Genomic DNA, 16,707 nt, shown 5'->3' on the forward strand with positions numbered 1-16,707 from the left:
TTAAAACGTCCCAGGGTTTATCCTCGCTGTTGTATTGAAAAAAACAGCAGACGTTTTTTTTTTTTTTTAATAATGAAACAAAACTGCTGATCTCATTTCATCCAGTTTCATCCCACTTGACCTCTCCCTCGCTTCTGCAGCTAGGCAGTGGGGTCATGTGCTAGCCTGGCTTGACCCTAGTGTGAACAATCGATGCTTTTGATAAAAGGTTTTGTCTGACCAAACAAAGGCATCAAGGACACAATGTGATGGGTTTTTTTTCCGGCTTGAAGCAGGAGAAATGCTGCTAGTGCACCATGTGAGTGACAGCCGGCTTCACTAAAGCACTACAGGTCCATGAGTTGCTCCTGGCACACGACCCCAGCACACATCAGCAACCAGCAAAACAACATGACCGAAGGTTATGTAAGGAGTGGCTAACATGACGGGCATGGCCCAGTGAACTAGACCTGTGCTGAGCATTTTGCAGTTTATGCCAGTAACACAATGTTACTGAGGATGCGCATGGGTGCCAGCGTGCTATAACTGGAAGGATGAAGGTGCCAGAAATGGTTATGCAATGTACTGCGAAAACATCCATCACACAATAATGCTATTATGGTCACTTCTAAACATATCACTACATTAAATTTGATAGGTCATATGAATAGAAGGCATATCCAGTACACAGTACAAGAGCGAGTCAAATTTAGAGGCAAAGCTTCTGCATGCTAGAAGCCATGATGCATGAGGACACTATACATCACGTCCAACAGTGAAGATGCCACTGGTGCACATTTTATACAGCATTCTGAAAATATTTCAAGTGCACGATATAAGCCATAATTCGGAAAAGTGTAATACGAATCCATGGCTAATGGAAAGAAACTCTGGGGATCTCTGTGGGCCTTTCATTTTCTCTGTGCTATGATGCAAGCACTGCAGCAGAGTAACCAAAACCCAAATCCCACATCCTCTTAAAGCATTTTAAAAGTGGATGATGGGGAAAGAAGAGGCAAGAGGGAGGAGGGGGTGTAGCTTGGGCACGGCTAAAGTCCTGGCTGAAGTCCTACGTCACCACTCGGTGCTGATCCTGGCTTCCAGTGTGTCACTGCATAGCTCCAGCAAACCTGATGAGTATATCCAAGTACAATATCCACAATAGCCTGGTGCTATAAGTGGAACAATGACCACACTCCTGCCATGTACTCACACCAGGCTCCACTTCAGGAGCCTATTTTAAGGTGTACTGTTCCACCCGTAGGTACTGGGGTTATCCCTGTCCCAATTGGCAATGTCCACGCTCCCTGTACCAAGAAGAAGGACAGACAGACAGAGACACTTAACAACATTTAACTCTTTTACCAGTACACAGGTGTCTCATCCTGCCAGCAGAATGAAAATCGACTTATTGGACATTTTCAATCATCATAAACAAATGCATTATTTTATCATTGCAGGTCTGGTAGAAAATTAGTCAGTACACTTCTGGTTTTTAGCGCAAGATGTTTTTTTCATCTGTTTTGGATAAACTTCTGCAGAATTTCAGTGGTTGAATAGGACGCCTTCAAATTTTAGATGCTTATGAACAAGCACTTGGGGCATCTGAGAGAAGGGAAAGAGGTTTTATGTCACCATTTACTTTAAAAATAGAGATGTTTATGTGGGGAAAAAAACAAGCTTTTTTTCTATGAAAGTTTTGCCCTTTATAAGATGGATTAAAAAATAAATTCTTATAAAAAAAAAAAAAAAAAAACCCCTACAAATTCTTAAAGCTGAGTGTCTACTTTAATACGAGTCATTAACCTCAACTGTGGAGTGGGGCATGATAAAGAAATTCACTGCTGAACCTGGAGACAAGAAAACCTCTGGTAAAAAAAAAAGGCCTCTGGTAAAAAGAGTTAAAGAAATTCTTAAAGTGTAGCGTGTCAATTATTTCTAAAATACAATAAATGGCACCAAAACAGAAAGTAGTAGTTGAAAGAAACTTGAACTAGGCTCAGACACAAAAATGACCAAGTGCCTAATTCATCCCTTCTAAATCCTATAGCAGGATGACAGTAACTGAGATCACACCAGGTCAAGAGAGCAAGCTCAATGCTTTAGCACAACACAATTAACTCGGGTTACACACTCAACTGTCTGAACTGAAGGTCTCTCATACTCGTCCATCGTCTTCTCTTCGGCTCTTACCACCTTCCCTAATGGCTCTCCGTTTCCGGTACTGGCAATCTAACTGGAGTATAAATACGCAACCTAATATCTCCGATAAGCCCGGGGTGGAACCGCACATTTAATAATGCTCATGTTCTAATAACGATCACATTTCAAGTCAATTAAGTCAATTAACTGCAATATCGAGTTTAGCTGAAGTTCTATGGACGGCTATTATGGTAATATTTTAATAGATAACCAAGCTTCATTTCCTCTAGTGTGCAAGTTCATGAGCTGTTGGTTCATGTTTTGAGTTTATTAGGAGATACACTATATTGCCAAAAGTATTCGCTCACCTGCCTTGACTCGCATATGAACTTAAGTGACATCCCATTCCTAATCCATAGGGTTCAATATGACGTCGGTCCACCCTTTGCAGCTATAACAGCTTCAACTCTTCTGGGAAGGCTGTCCACAAGGTTTAGGAGTGTGTTTATAGGAATTTTTGACCATTCTTCCAGAGGCGCATTTGTGAGGTCACACACTGATGTTGGACGAGAAGGCCTGGCTCTCAGTCTCCGCTCTAATTTATCCCAAAAGTGTTCTATCAGGTTGAGGTCAGGACTCTGTGCAGGCCAGTCAAGTTCATCCACACCAGACTCTGTCATCCATGTCTTTATGGACCTTGCTTTGTGCACTGGAGCACAGTCATGTTGGAAGAGGAAGGGGCCAGCTCCAAACTGTTCCCACAAAGTTGGGAGCATGAAATTGTCCAAAATGTCTTGGTATGCTGAAGCATTCAGAGTTCCTTTCACTGGAACTAAGGGGCCAAGCCCAGCTCCTGAAAAACAACCCCACACCATAATCCCCCCTCCACCAAACTTTACACTTGGCACAATGCAGTCAGACAAGTACCGTTCTCCTGGCAACCGCCAAACCCAGACTCATCCATCAGATTGCCAGATGGAGAAGCGCGATTCGTCACTCCAGAGAACGCGTCTCCACTGCTCTAGAGTCCAGTGGCGGCGTGCTTTACACCACTGCATCCGACGCTTTGCATTGCACTTGGTGATGTATGGCTTGGATGCAGCTGCTCAGCCATGGAAACCCATTCCATGAAGCTCTCTGCGCACTGTTCTTGAGCTAATCTGAAGGCCACATGAAGTTTGGAGGTCTGTAGCGATTGACTCTGCAGAAAGTTGGCGACCTCTTCGCACTATGCGCCTCAGCATCCGCTGACCCCACTCCGTCAGTTTACGTGGCCTACCACTTCGTGGCTGAGTTGCTGTCGTTCCCAAACACTTCCACGTTCTTATAATACAGCTGACAGTTGACTGTGGAATATTTAGGAGCGAGGAAATTTCACGACTGGATTTGTTGCACAGGTGGCATCCTATCACAGTTCCACGCTGGAATTCACTGAGCTCCTGAGGGCGACCCATTCTTTCACAAATGTTTGTAAAAACAGTCTGCATGCCTAGGTGCTTGATTTTATACACCTGTGGCCATGGAAGTGATTGGAACACCTGATTCTGATTATTTGGATGGGTGAGCGAATACTTTTGGCAATATAGTGTATCTGGTTTATTTATATAGCTGAAGACTTTTATTTTGATTGATCAAAATGTTATTTAGACAGGGAGTGGAAGACGGGCATATAATGATCATGATCAGGTCACTGAGGTGGACTGATGAACAGAAGGCAGCTGTTCAGTCTGGGCTTTGTAGTGTCAGAGCAGGCAAAGCTGCTGGGATTTAACACCCTTACTCGAAAGAACCAGACATTCCTTGAAGTCCTGAAATGACTGCGCAACTCACTACTAGCCCAAGCTGACCGGATAAATGTGCTCCCTGAATGTGACACAATCCAGGTGTGCTACAGACAGGTGAGCACTTCCTGTGTCCCATTTTGAACCCTGTGTATCTGCTTGAGGCACACGGCCTCGCTGCTGGAGAGGGATTTATGACGTTTCCATGAATTTGGTTATGACGAATTTTGCGGTGCGCTCACAGCACAACAGACGCGCTTATTTGCATAGTTAAGCCTTGCCACATGTTGCATGTTGAGACAGATTTTGTTGCACCGCGACCAGCACTGCGTGAACGCAGCAGAGCGCTGAAATGTAATGAGTCGGATGTGGCAAGGCGAATTTAAAAGAACAGAAGAGTCTGAGAATGCACGCTCGAACTGAAGCGACCGTCACGATTCTTCTGAATTCAGAACCTTAAAGGGTTTTTTAAACTTTTAATCCTACATAAAAGCAGCCGGCCAATCAGGTTCTAGCTTTAGGCATTGTTTTAAATTAACTAATAAAATAAATAAATAAATAAAATTATTTACAAGTATGAAAATATTTATTTATGTATTGTATTTATTTATATTGATTGATTTATTCTTTTACAAAAGGAGGGATTGTCTAAATATTTGTTTGGCTTAGTGAATGAGTACAAGGAGATTAAAGACATGACTAATCTCAACGCAAAAGGCAAAGAGGAATCTAATCTTTGTTCTTAATGAAGCCAAACAAATAAACTAGTTAATTAGCCAGTGTCCTCGTTAAGCTGGAGCTCTAACAGTGCTGGTCTGGTTACATCAACGGTAAAGACGTGATTAAAATCGGTCCAATCATTTGAACACGTTTCCCTCTTCTGCTGTGAAAAGAACAGAAATCCTGTTTAATCAAAGCTTGTTTAAAAGTCTACAGGAAGTTCTCGGGGCATTATGCAAAACGTGTATCTTTGACGAACGCTTCACACCCAGAGATCCCATGACAGGGTTTAGAGCAGGACATAAAGCAGCTACTGAAAGTGAGTGAGCTTCTTCAGGCAAATGTGTTTTTGTATTAAACCTCTGTAGAAGTTGTCCATTGAACGATGGTACGAGTTGTGTTAACACCTAGCTACATTCTACCTTCACAACACATTCGTAAGCACCACAAATATTTTACACGGGAGGATTTATGAAAGGTGTTGGTCACGCAAGATGACAACTTTGTGTCGGAAAAGAATAACCACCACCACCAGTTATTAATATGAGCTGCTGCATTACTGTTAATTTGTTTTTCTTTTATTCAAACCTTGTTAGTTATTAGCTTGTTTTTCTTTTTAAATATTCTTTTCACACTACAGGAAAATGTGTTGAAATTCCTGCTCATGTTAAACACACACACACATGCTGAGTGTACTATGTTTGTGGTATAATTTTAACTTTAATACAGAACAAATTCCTGAATCTACAATATTAAGAATGCTGTAATGTAGATATAATGCATATGGCTGCATCAGATACCCTATAGCTTGATCCTAATGACATACTACCTCTATCACATTCCCAAAACGTGTGTGTGTCTGACAAGTAAGCATATTTCTAATGCACTGATCTTTTAGGTAAACAAAACTGTAAAACTGACAATGAATATCTGAATATTAACATGAAACATTTTGAATAAATAAAGAAAGTTTAGTTAAAACTTTTGTGAGTGCGTGTCTGTGTACAGATGCATATGCATAACACCCACAGGCACAGCATGCAGTGTTCTGGACCAAGGTGTTCTTGTCATTTCTTAAAACTAATTTGGGGCTTTACAAGTGCAAACGGAACACACACACACACACACACACAATAGCAAGTATACACCCACCCACTCTCGTATATAATCATGATAGCAAGGACACACCCAGACAGACAGACAGAGAGACACACAAACAAACAACAGCAGTTTCATTTACATTGCTGGTTTAAGTGTGTTCTTCAGTATAAACGTTTTTGTCACCACTTTAAATGACACGTGTGGGGTGAGGAACACGCGTTCATGTGTGGGCATAATGAGTCGACCCAAAACTGTCACTGATTCACTAATCACTACACACAAACATGGGGTCAAGGTTTCTTTAAGGAGGGGTGTGCAGCATGCATGTAAAAGGGAGTAGAGGTCAAAGTTTCAGTGTGGAGCTGAGGAGAGCATTAAACTTGTTCACGGACAAACAACAAAAGTCTATAACTGATTACACACCCTGTGATGTTCCTCAAGAATTTCTCATTATGTAGCTGTAAATTCCAGGTTAGCATACTTTTTGGACTTCATAGACACTGGTGGCTATGGAAAAAAAAAGAGAAAAGAACCCACCCACAAGAAATCTCCACATCACACTCCACATCTATTGGTCAGCCAACCAAAGCGTGGCTGCGTGGGTGGACGCCTGGCTGGAAATGCAGTTAAAGAAACATCTGTCGCATGAGACTTATGTTTTCAGCATGAAAGTGCTGACATGGATAAGAGGTAAAATCCTTAGTAGCTGCTGTGGTCAGTTGTGTCTGAAGCAGTAAACAAGGGTGTGATGTACCAAAGAGGCATGAGGCTCTGGCAAACCTGCTGCAAGTTACCTAAATGAACAGAATGGCTCGGCTTTACCTGTTTATTACTCTGGAATTGCAAAAAACAGATACATAACCTGTCGTGCCACCTGCCAACACAAATCCTGGCTGCTATTATAGCACAGCTCACTATCCTGGCAGATCGGGGCATTCCCAAGTAACAGATCATCAGACATTTTGGACGATGTGGACTATTTTAGTGTAATGTATCAGACAAACTGCTTGCAATAGTTTTAATACACTCCTTAACATGCCTTATGGGGCATTCACAACCCAACACAGAGTGTAGAGTAGTAAATGTCAACAGCTCACATTGAATGGCACGGTCACTACACTTGCTCCTAGATCTTCCTGATTGATAACTCCTTCATGCCCCTTGCCCTCTCAATGCCCTGTTGTGGTGCCTCATCTAACCCAAACAAACACATAAGCTCACTGTCAGAAAACTCAGAGCAGCTCGATAAATCTGTCTTGGGTAGATCACCCGAGACGAAAATAGCTTGTTTCTATCCTTTTTCACCTCTGTAAAAAGAAGTCTCCACTCCAGTGTGAATACACTGGCCTGTCCTGTTTACCTCAAGCTGTTTGAAAAGCCATGCCAGACAGCCAGCAGTGAAAAGCATCGTGTGGTGATTGAGGCACATTCCTGTGTAGCTATGCGCTCGCTAATTTACATTCCAACACCACAAAGAGGGCACATCTTCCAAAACCCAGATGGGCTGTCACACTGCCATTGCCAAAAACACTGCAGCAGTGGCCAAACACCACAGAAACACTACAAAGTAAGAGTAGAATCAGAGAACGTGGTCAGGGCATGTCTGATAATGCAGTGGGTTACGACTTAATATGACTATGCTGTAGCGGGCTACCCAGGTAGAAGCGCAGCATGACAGGAAGTGCAACTGTAACATTTCTCAGCAGTTAGGTGTTTCCTGTGTAAAAAAAAAAAAAAAAAAAAAAAAAAAAAAAAAAAGTGTGCCACAACAACCGGGCCAATTAGACTTCAAAGAAATCAGAGTGCTTGTCAGCAAAACATGCACATGCACGCTCTACAAACAGACCCCCACACACACCTGGGGAGGGGGTGCGACATGGGGGCAGAGGGAACAGCTGAACTTCAGCAGATCACACAGAGTTCAAAGTTTAGATGCTTATTGACAGTTCAGGATTTTCTCCCTTAGAAATGAAAGTATTAGGCAACATAAAACCTAATATACACAACACACACACACACACATCCATGGTCACACTCACACAGGTGGTGCCTCTCCCTGTCTTTTCCTCTTTCCCTCATTCTCTCATCTCTACCTCAACTACATGATAAACAAATGAGTCAGCCAGGGCTTGCTGAGAACACTGACTCATTCTCCCCTCATTTTCACTCACACACACACACACACACACACACACACACACACATACACAGAGTATATTTTTCTGCCAAGCACCAAACCGACCCAGGAAGATCTTGACATAAGTGAGATAGAACGATAAATAAGCTGTGAAATAAGGATGACGAGGACTACTACAGAGGACACTAGCTGTCACAGTGTTGTGTGACCAAAATATGAACAATTCTTTGTCCAATATAATTCAATAACATGACGTCGATTTAGGTCCATGCAACAAATATCTGGAGCTCAAAAAAGGATTCGCACAGCTACTGAAACAGACCCTGCTGTGTCGCTTCTAGTGAGTGGAAAGAGGTCGCCATAATGAATACAAACATGGACTCTAGACAACATTGCGAACTACAATAACACACAGGGTCTTTGATCCTTTGCATTCAGTATCTTAACAAGCCTTCATGATTTACTGCAGATTTTTTACTACATATATGTTTGAGTGTGGTTACTTTTACACAGCAGACTAATGGATAAAATGCAGCAGGATTAAGAGGCTCTGCCTCCACACATAAACATACTCATCTCCCAAGGGAGCAGGTTTCAAATGAGGTTAAGTGACTGATGTATTTACCACAATAGTTCGAGCAGAACTTTAGGGAATATTAATAAAATACTCTGTGGTGCTCTGTGGTTTATAAAGCATGCAACAGGTGGAAAAAGGTGGAGTAAACAATCCCCTGATAAATAACTGACTAAGTGTATGTTTAAAATAACAAATGAAGCTAACAAAGTTGCATGCTCACCTTTAGAAGCTGCAGTGATTTGCTCAGATTTAGCGAAATCTATGCTGGCGTATTCCCCATTTTCTGGAAGGAGCACACCAGAGGCCGGCATCTGGGGTTCAGCGCTGGCACTCTCAGTGCCTTGGTCCTCTCTCAGATCCAGGGCAATGTAATTGAGGCCATTTTGGTGTTCCACAGATACAGTCCTTCTGGTTCTCACAGAAGATGCACTTGCTTCAGCTTGGTCTGATTTGAAGCCCGGTGCTTCCTCCGTGTCACCTGCTACTTTGTTCTCCACACACATCCATGTGCTGTCGAAGGATGATGAGCTCTGCCACTTATTATCTGCCACCTGAGGAACAGTGCTAGGCACTGAGGCGCTGTTATCCAGGCCGTTCGCTCCAGTCACTTCCGTAGATGTGAAAGTCTCAGAGCAGTGTCTCCGTCTGCCCTGGGGGTCAGCACGGATAACCTTTGGCTCAACAGGTGTGCTAGAGCTTGGATACCTCTGCTCACAAACACTAAGGTGTTGCAGCATAGTTGTGGGGCTTTTACGTTCCTCACGCCAGCCACAGCTCATCTCGGTGTAGTCATCCGGCTGTCCCAAAGCGACTCCGCCACCACTGGTACGAATGTATGTAGGAGGGTTCCAAGGGGCCACCAGTGATGAACGTGAAGACTGGCTTTTGGGTGGAAGCCCATCTACCTCCAAGCTCATGTAATCCTGGGGAAGGGGAGAGTGCCGGTCCTGCCGGTGGGTGCTTTGGCTGGTGAGAGCGTCCTCTGTAGTGAGCGAGTATGTAGCCTGGTCACTGAACTCAATGTTAATGTACTCTCCAGGACTGGAGGGACATTCCACCATCTCACTGGCTTGTAAAGACCCATGGAAACTGCGCCGGCTAAGAGGGAGGCGGTTTGGACGTGAAGAATGGCGATTCATATCGCTACAGCCATTGTGCTCGGGTGTGGTACTCGGAGAGATGTAGGCAGGTTTGGCAGGTGAACTCATGGGAACGTATTCATCATGCTCACGACGATGTTTTGCTGGGGTTTTATATGAACGTGGTAGAGAGAAATACGAGCTGCAGGAATTGGGTTTCTCAGGAGCGGTAAGTGTGTAGTAATTGTCATTAGAAAATTTTCTTCTGCCCGTCACAGGCCTGCTCTGAGACATATCCATGTATTCTCCATTTTCAGGATGCTCATTTGCTCTCTGTCTAAGGCCTCTGCCGCTAATGTGAGGGCTGGCTGGCATCGGGGAGTCTGCACCCCCACTCACACCTGGGAGCATCATCATGTAGCCTTGTGAGTCCATGTGCTGAGAGGGAGGTGAGGAAACACTCTGAATTTGTGGGGAGGCACAGACAAGAGGACTGGGTTGCATAGGCATGTAATCTGTATCTCGAGCAGAGGGCACCACCCCAGCCATCATGGGCATGTATCCGTCGTCTTTAAAAGAGTCAGCAGCCCGTAATGCGGGGGGGTGGTCCTGGCTGTGTTCGGAGCTGGAGCTGTAATCAGAACGAAGTGATGAGGAGATGGATGCAAGCTGACCATTACTGCCCAGAAAGCTTCCCTCAGCTACAGCCTCGTCCAGCGAGAAGTTGGTCTGAGTCATCTTCTGGTAAACAGCTACTCCAACTGCACTGCTTGCCCCCACCTGTCTGGAAAAAGAAGGAGTGCGCCTCCTAAACAAGCGTGACTCTTCATCAGCAGTTTCATCACGGGAAGCATCCCCAGCACTCCCACTGAACATGTCTCGGCTCCAGCCCATAGCCATGTAGTCACTGAGGCAGTGCTCCTCCCGGATGGGTGGAGTGTTGCTCAGTGAGTCAGGTGTGTTGCTTCGTACTCTGAAGTAGCGGAAGTCTCCAGGGCTGGAGCCATATTCATCAGACGAGTTGAAGCCTCCGTCACTGGGCGAACCGCAGATGGAAGCGCTGGAAGGCCGGGTGTTGGTATCGGTGACAGAACCATGGCCACTGCTGCTAGACATACTGACAGGACTAGTAGTGGAGGGGAAATGAGACACCGGAAGTGAGGCAGAACGCGCATGGTAGGTGGCACCTGGTGGGGCTCGTACATATCGACTCCCCATCCCACCACTGCTTTCCTGTCTACCTAAATTAGCACGGGCTGTATTAAGGTGGATCAGGCTGCCTGTAACTGACCGGAACGGGCGGTTCATAGTGCCCTCGCCTTCACTGGAGGTGCGAAACCTGTATCCACTTGCACCACTGCTTTTACTGCTAGGTGGGGTGCCAACCACAGACTCAGCCCTAGAGCGCCTCTGCAGTCCTGTCTGACTGGGTGGGAGGTTTCCCAGGTGGCGCCGGGTGGTCATGAAAGCCATAGGGTTAGAGCCTGACGATTGACTTTTACTCCTTGGCCTGAACTCGGCATAGGCCTTCAGAGCCTTCATTGTATCTAAAATGGTCTCATGCATACTCTGAGCCACCACAGAATCGTCAACCTGCATCCATAACTCGCCGGGACCAATTGAAGAGGAGCGTCCAACCTCTATAAAGAAGAAACTCTCAGAGTGACCACAGCGCCTAATGTTCATAAGCTGCAAATTTACACACGGGGTCTCAGAGTTTAGTTTTACTAGGTGGATAGTTTTAGAAGAGAGGCACAGTCTATACACACCCGTGAGATTCTTAGTTTGCCCTAGGCCCTTAGGTTTCACGTTTACCTGCCAGACCTCTTTGAAGACGGTCCCTGGCGTTACTGTACCGTAGCCGTCGTCGAGCTCGTCGGCCTCCGAGTGGCCTTTTTTGCCTTCACTCATCAGGTCGCTGAGAGCCAAGTACCAGTCTTCTTGCTCTTGCTCATTTTCGGCCACAATCGCAAAATATTCATCCTTGGTATAGAGAGCTATGAGGTGTTTGTTCTTTGAATCCGCCCTTTTGTTTACAGTGAAGCACTGGTAGAGATAAATCACGCGTTTGGGAGGAGAAGCGCTCGCTGCAGCAGCAGCAGCAGCACCGGCAGAAGCGGCGGCGACAGAGCGAAGGCTACTTCGGAACTTCTTCTCACTATCATAGTACTCCAATCGGCTCGGCCCTGAACGGCTCGCCGAGCGCAAAACGAAAAACCTCTTATGGCCGTGTTTTTGCTTTCTCAGGTAACCGCACTTCCTAATGTCGTCCAGTCCGTCTGTAGCAGCGGCGCCGGTGTGAACAGCCATGGCAGTGGCAGATGAGGTAGTCTGTGTGTGGCTCGCAGCAGCAGAAGCAGCAGAGTCCTCATGTGCTGGTTTAAGAGAAGACAGGAGACTTTTTCGCGCCGGAGACTGTTGATAGTTTTCGTGATCAAAATGTTGTTGTTGGTGGTGGTGGTGATTGTGGTGGTCCTGCGGTTGATGAGCGTTTGGCGGCGCAGCCTGCTGGTGTTGATGGAAGCGAGCGTCGCCGCCGCCGTTAAGCGGAGAAGAAGGGGGATCCCCGCCGGAGGGGCCGCCGTTTGAAGCTGGTTTAGCTCCGACAGTCCTCTGCTGCGCTTCCAGGATCAGCATGGCGGCGTTGCCTTCTGGATAATTCGCAAGATTTGCCATTTAGTTAGTACACGTTAGGTTCAAGTTTATCTTCGCCTTAGTGTTGCGCTATGAGACCCCATTCTTGTTTGGGGAGGGAGGGAGGGAGGGGGTCGTGTTCTCCTCCGGCAGCGGCGCAATTTATTCCTCCCGATGATGCGCTCCTCTGAGCCGCCTCAGGAAAACGCAGCCAACGCGACAAGAATTCAAGCCAAGCCACTGCAACATGACCACATTACCCGTTTCTATTATCGGTAAGATCCTAGCGGCGCTGCCAATCTGCTTTCTCACTCCCTCTGTACACACATCTCTATGGACCGCGGCACAAACAACACGTGACCTCTGCGTCATCCGGCTACAGGCGGGAGCACGCTGCAAATGCCGTGATCTAAATGGTCTAGCTGCCGGACCCTGCAGCGACACTGAGCCAATCGTAGCGCCGCATGCGCAGGCCTCGTCAATCCGCCCAGCGAATCACTGAGCTGCGAGTTTCCTTCCAGAAGAGAAAAATATCCGCTGAAGAATTGATTGACAGCGCTATTGTCCAATAGGATGACGAGTCTCAGTGACACGCCCCGTTTTTACTGTTGTTACTGAGACGGGCATTTAAATTTACAGGCATGCTGCAACAAGTTGGCTGTTTTCCTGCTTGTTAAGCACATAACCATGTTCTTTCACTTTGAGTGGCATTGCACAAGAAAGCGGAGCTTTTTCTCGTGCAAACCGACATAGTGCATCAGTATAAAATACAGCTGAGGTATATAGTAAGATCATGTCATCTGGCAGAGTTAGCAGCGGTGGCTAAGCTAACGTTGTTCGTCATCACTACGGTGCTGTCAAAGCTCTTCTTCCTTAAAGGAAAACTCCACCCTGGAGCACATAAAATGTTTATAGTGAAATATCTGTGATGTGCTAAGTGGTGCTGATTTACTGGTTGGTGCTGTATTTTCGTCTTTCACGAAGATGTTAGAGGTCTTCTTACTCTGACGTCACTGGGTGACATAGTAAGTTGTCTTTATGTGTCACATATACATTCATTCGTTGCATTTCCCATCCTTGGGTGTTGGGGTCAGAGTGCAGGGTCAGCCATGATACAGCACCCCTGGAGCAGGGTTGGTTGGGGGCCTTCATATAATTCCACTGCCCGTTCATATAATTCACATAATCACTCTTAAAATTAATCATAGTAATCATAGCTGGAATCTGTATGTTCATATTGAAATTACTTTGCTGAAGAAAATGAAATGCAGAGATATACATAAGCATGATTGTATACATAATACAAGCATGGCAGAACATGATATTTATTTATTTATTCATTCAGTTTTTTAAGCTATTTTAATAAACTTTCAAACTTAATGGACACCTCATGTCATTTTGCATGTGTTTATGTCCCAATGAGTCTACCTTTAGAAGTGGTTAGAGATCTGCAATCTAATACACAATTAGAGTACCCATGATTGCAGGTGTGTGAGTGTTAGCAGGCCAGAGAGAGGTCTATTAAGATTAAAAATTCAGTTTCGTCATGCATAAGGCATGTACAGAAACCATGTGGATGTTATTACAGAGACACGACTGCTTTCAACGTTTCATACATTACTGTGATAGCATCAAGTTGTAACACCTGGGCTGCAGTTATCATTCACACTGCAATTACATTACAGATCTATACAGCTTTACATTTCAACAGCAATTTACCTTTCAGTCATTTCAGTTTTAATAAGAAAGGAATTTGATGGGGACGGTTCAAGCATGGTAGTGCAGCAGGTAACAAGCTGCCTCACAGCTTCAAGGTCCAAGATTTGAAGCTGAACTTGCATTAGTGTCTGTTTGGAGTTTCAGTGCAGGTTATTGTGTCCTCCGGGTTCTTTGTGTGGATTGTGGGGGAAAAAAAACAGTGAGGCACATAGCAAGATAAATCAGGCAGACATCAAAGGAAGCAGGCTAAATGTACTTTGTTAGTGTGATGGTGTGATCCAGTTGTTGGATAAACTGGAACATTGACTGCATCCCAGGTTTCCTCGCCCAACTTCAGATCTCACTAATGCTCTTATAGCTGAATAAACCCAAATCTCCACAGCCACGGTCTGAAATCTAATGAAAAGCCTTCCCAGAAGAGTGGAGGTTATTATAACAAAGGGAGACTAAATCTGGAATGGGATGTTCAGCAAGCACAGACGAATGTGATGATCAAGTGTCCAAAAAATTCTGGTCATTTAGTGTTTTTTTGGCTTGATAAAACCAATTCTACACAATTTGCGAAAAATGTGAAATTTGATGATGAACATGGCAACAAAAAAAACCTCCCAGATGCTGTAGATCCTCACCTCATGCCTATTGTTCCCATCCTGCACCTCTGCCTTGACCAAGATAAAGTGTTTACTAGATACTGGAAGTACAGGACAAACTGTGCTCAAGCCAGGTATTCACACAATGGAAACACGTTGCATGCTTGTACTGTACTGTGTGTACTGCCCATTATTCCTAGGGTTTGTAAGCAGTGCCAGACTGAGTGCCAGGCAGTCCATAACTTACTACAACACCTTTCCCAGACTGACAGCGGAAATGTGTTCGATGGTCATGTCTTGTCTCGTTGCCCAGTGGAAAGTTCTGTAATGGTATTTGTATTTTTATAAGGGGTCATACATTGCCTGATGACAGCGTACTTAATGTGTGCATAATATCTTGAGCTTGTAAAGAAAGATACTTAATTTTTGGAACTGGTTTAATTATTTCTCATATATAATATACAGACCAGATCTAACACACACACAATTAGTCAATTAATTAATTAATTATTGCATTTTTGAGTGCCTGGACCAGTCAGATGTATCTGATGTGTGTTTTTATGAGCCTGATGATACGCCACAGGCAGGGGAGGAAATACTTTAGTTATTGCAATTTATTATTTACATATTATTACATATTTGGCATACTTATACTTTACTTAAGCATTGCTGAAATTGTACTCTAAAATATCACGTAGTTGTAATCACATTTCCAAGAATACAAATGTACTTCTTGCTCATTAGATTTTTATTTAGTACTCATTACATATCACAAAGCCCTTTTTTTGCTTATCCAGATAATAACTCTACACTTTGTGCCAATCGAATGTGATCAGTATAGTTTCCAGTCATTTCAGTGATAGCTATCAGTGTCTGAACATGATTAAGCTGCAGCATGAAACCTGAGCACGAACTCTCCTGGCCTGACCTCAGTTAAATGTTTTAATGCGCTAGATGTAGAAAAGAAATAAAATGTCATCTTTGCCTCCGTAGAAGGCATGAACTTCATCTAATGTGAAAAAGCATGTTGAGGTAAGTTTCACTAATGCAAACTGGCTATATTTATCTCAATTAGACTGAATCTTTGTTATTGCTAGTTTAAACTAGCAAGGTAGCATGTCTAATTCCAGCTAATGGTTAATAATGTTTATTTACAGGATATTTTATTTCTGATTGATTTATTAGCAAACAGCGTAGCACTACTCATGCACAAATCCAGTAAAACTTACAGAGATAGGAATGATATCTTCAGGCAAAAGGCCATTAAGTCGAATTTAATCTTCGACTTAAAAAAAAAAAAGTTAATTTAATTCCAATGAGTAATTTATACTTTCCCATAATTTCTAAGTAGTTTGTCCACACCTTATCACAGGAAATTGGATATAAAGTAGTGTTATATGAAAATAATAAATGGAATAAGTAAAGTTAGTAGTAAATTAAGACACAATCTCAGGTATACTAGTTAGAAGTGTAGAGTTCACAAAGTCTACACTAAAAGCCAGGCTTGTGCACCTCACCTCTTAGTAATGACTCAGTTGCTCCTTCAAGTGGTAGATGACATGAATAACCCCAATTTTACAATTTCCTTCAATTCACTAACTAATAAAAAACAGAACCTATTTAATGTCTTTTTAAATATTGTGCCAGATATTTAAATTGTGTAGCTTTGACAAATTACAGTAGAAAAAAAAAATGAAATAACACTTTGAAAGAAGATTCTTGACTGTATTCAAGTCTTCTTAAGAATTATGTCTCGTACTATGCTGTAGAAAAATTATTAGGATGTTTTAAATACTAAAAATGTCACCCATTTCAAGGCCTATATATATATATATATATATATATATATATATATACTGTATTACTGTATATGATATTTTTTGAGGGCTATTTTTTGTGCTGGTTAATAGGGAATAGGGAAAAAGGAAGCTTTTAATTAGAAAGCTTGTAAACCATGTTCTGGCCTGTAGGACATTTTGTAAAAACAAGAGTAAGTTTCAAAATCTCTTTTTTGTTTAGTGTAAGAAAAAAATGGCTCCTTTCTTCATGCTCAGTAAAAGCATGAAGACTCTCTTCACTCTTCACCCTGAAATTGTAGTACTGCCGGTAAATACCCATCTACGTCAAAGAGAAAGGGGGAAAAAAAGCAAGTTCTTTGATCCTGACTTGTTAAAATGATTTGGCAACACATCCCCTAACAGAAGGTGAAGAACTGCTCTTGAGAAGTGAACATGATATTGCTCACATT

At 43.5% G+C, this 16,707-nt stretch overlaps 1 protein-coding gene across 2 annotated transcripts in view; it reads right to left on the reverse strand.

The window, feature by feature from the left end:
• LOC131355966 (insulin receptor substrate 2-B) overlaps nt 1–12,504 on the reverse strand; it is a 19,315-nt gene extending 6,811 nt beyond the window's left edge. Inside the window, exons 1-2 of one of the 2 annotated variants that reach the window (XM_058394616.1) lie at nt 8,658–12,504; nt 1,193–1,286 (exon numbers count right to left, since the gene is read on the reverse strand). In XM_058394616.1, the coding sequence (XP_058250599.1) occupies nt 1,219–1,286; nt 8,658–12,192 (3,603 nt within the window). In that variant the 5' untranslated portion in view covers nt 12,193–12,504 and the 3' untranslated portion in view covers nt 1,193–1,218. The remainder of the gene's footprint in view (nt 1–1,192; nt 1,287–8,657) is intronic. The other variant, XM_058394617.1, reaches the window with a different exon arrangement.
• Between the last annotated feature and the right edge of the window lie 4,203 nt (nt 12,505–16,707).

This window comes from Hemibagrus wyckioides, linkage group LG07 (assembly GCF_019097595.1).
Source record: "Hemibagrus wyckioides isolate EC202008001 linkage group LG07, SWU_Hwy_1.0, whole genome shotgun sequence".
NCBI lineage: Eukaryota > Metazoa > Chordata > Actinopteri > Siluriformes > Bagridae > Hemibagrus > Hemibagrus wyckioides.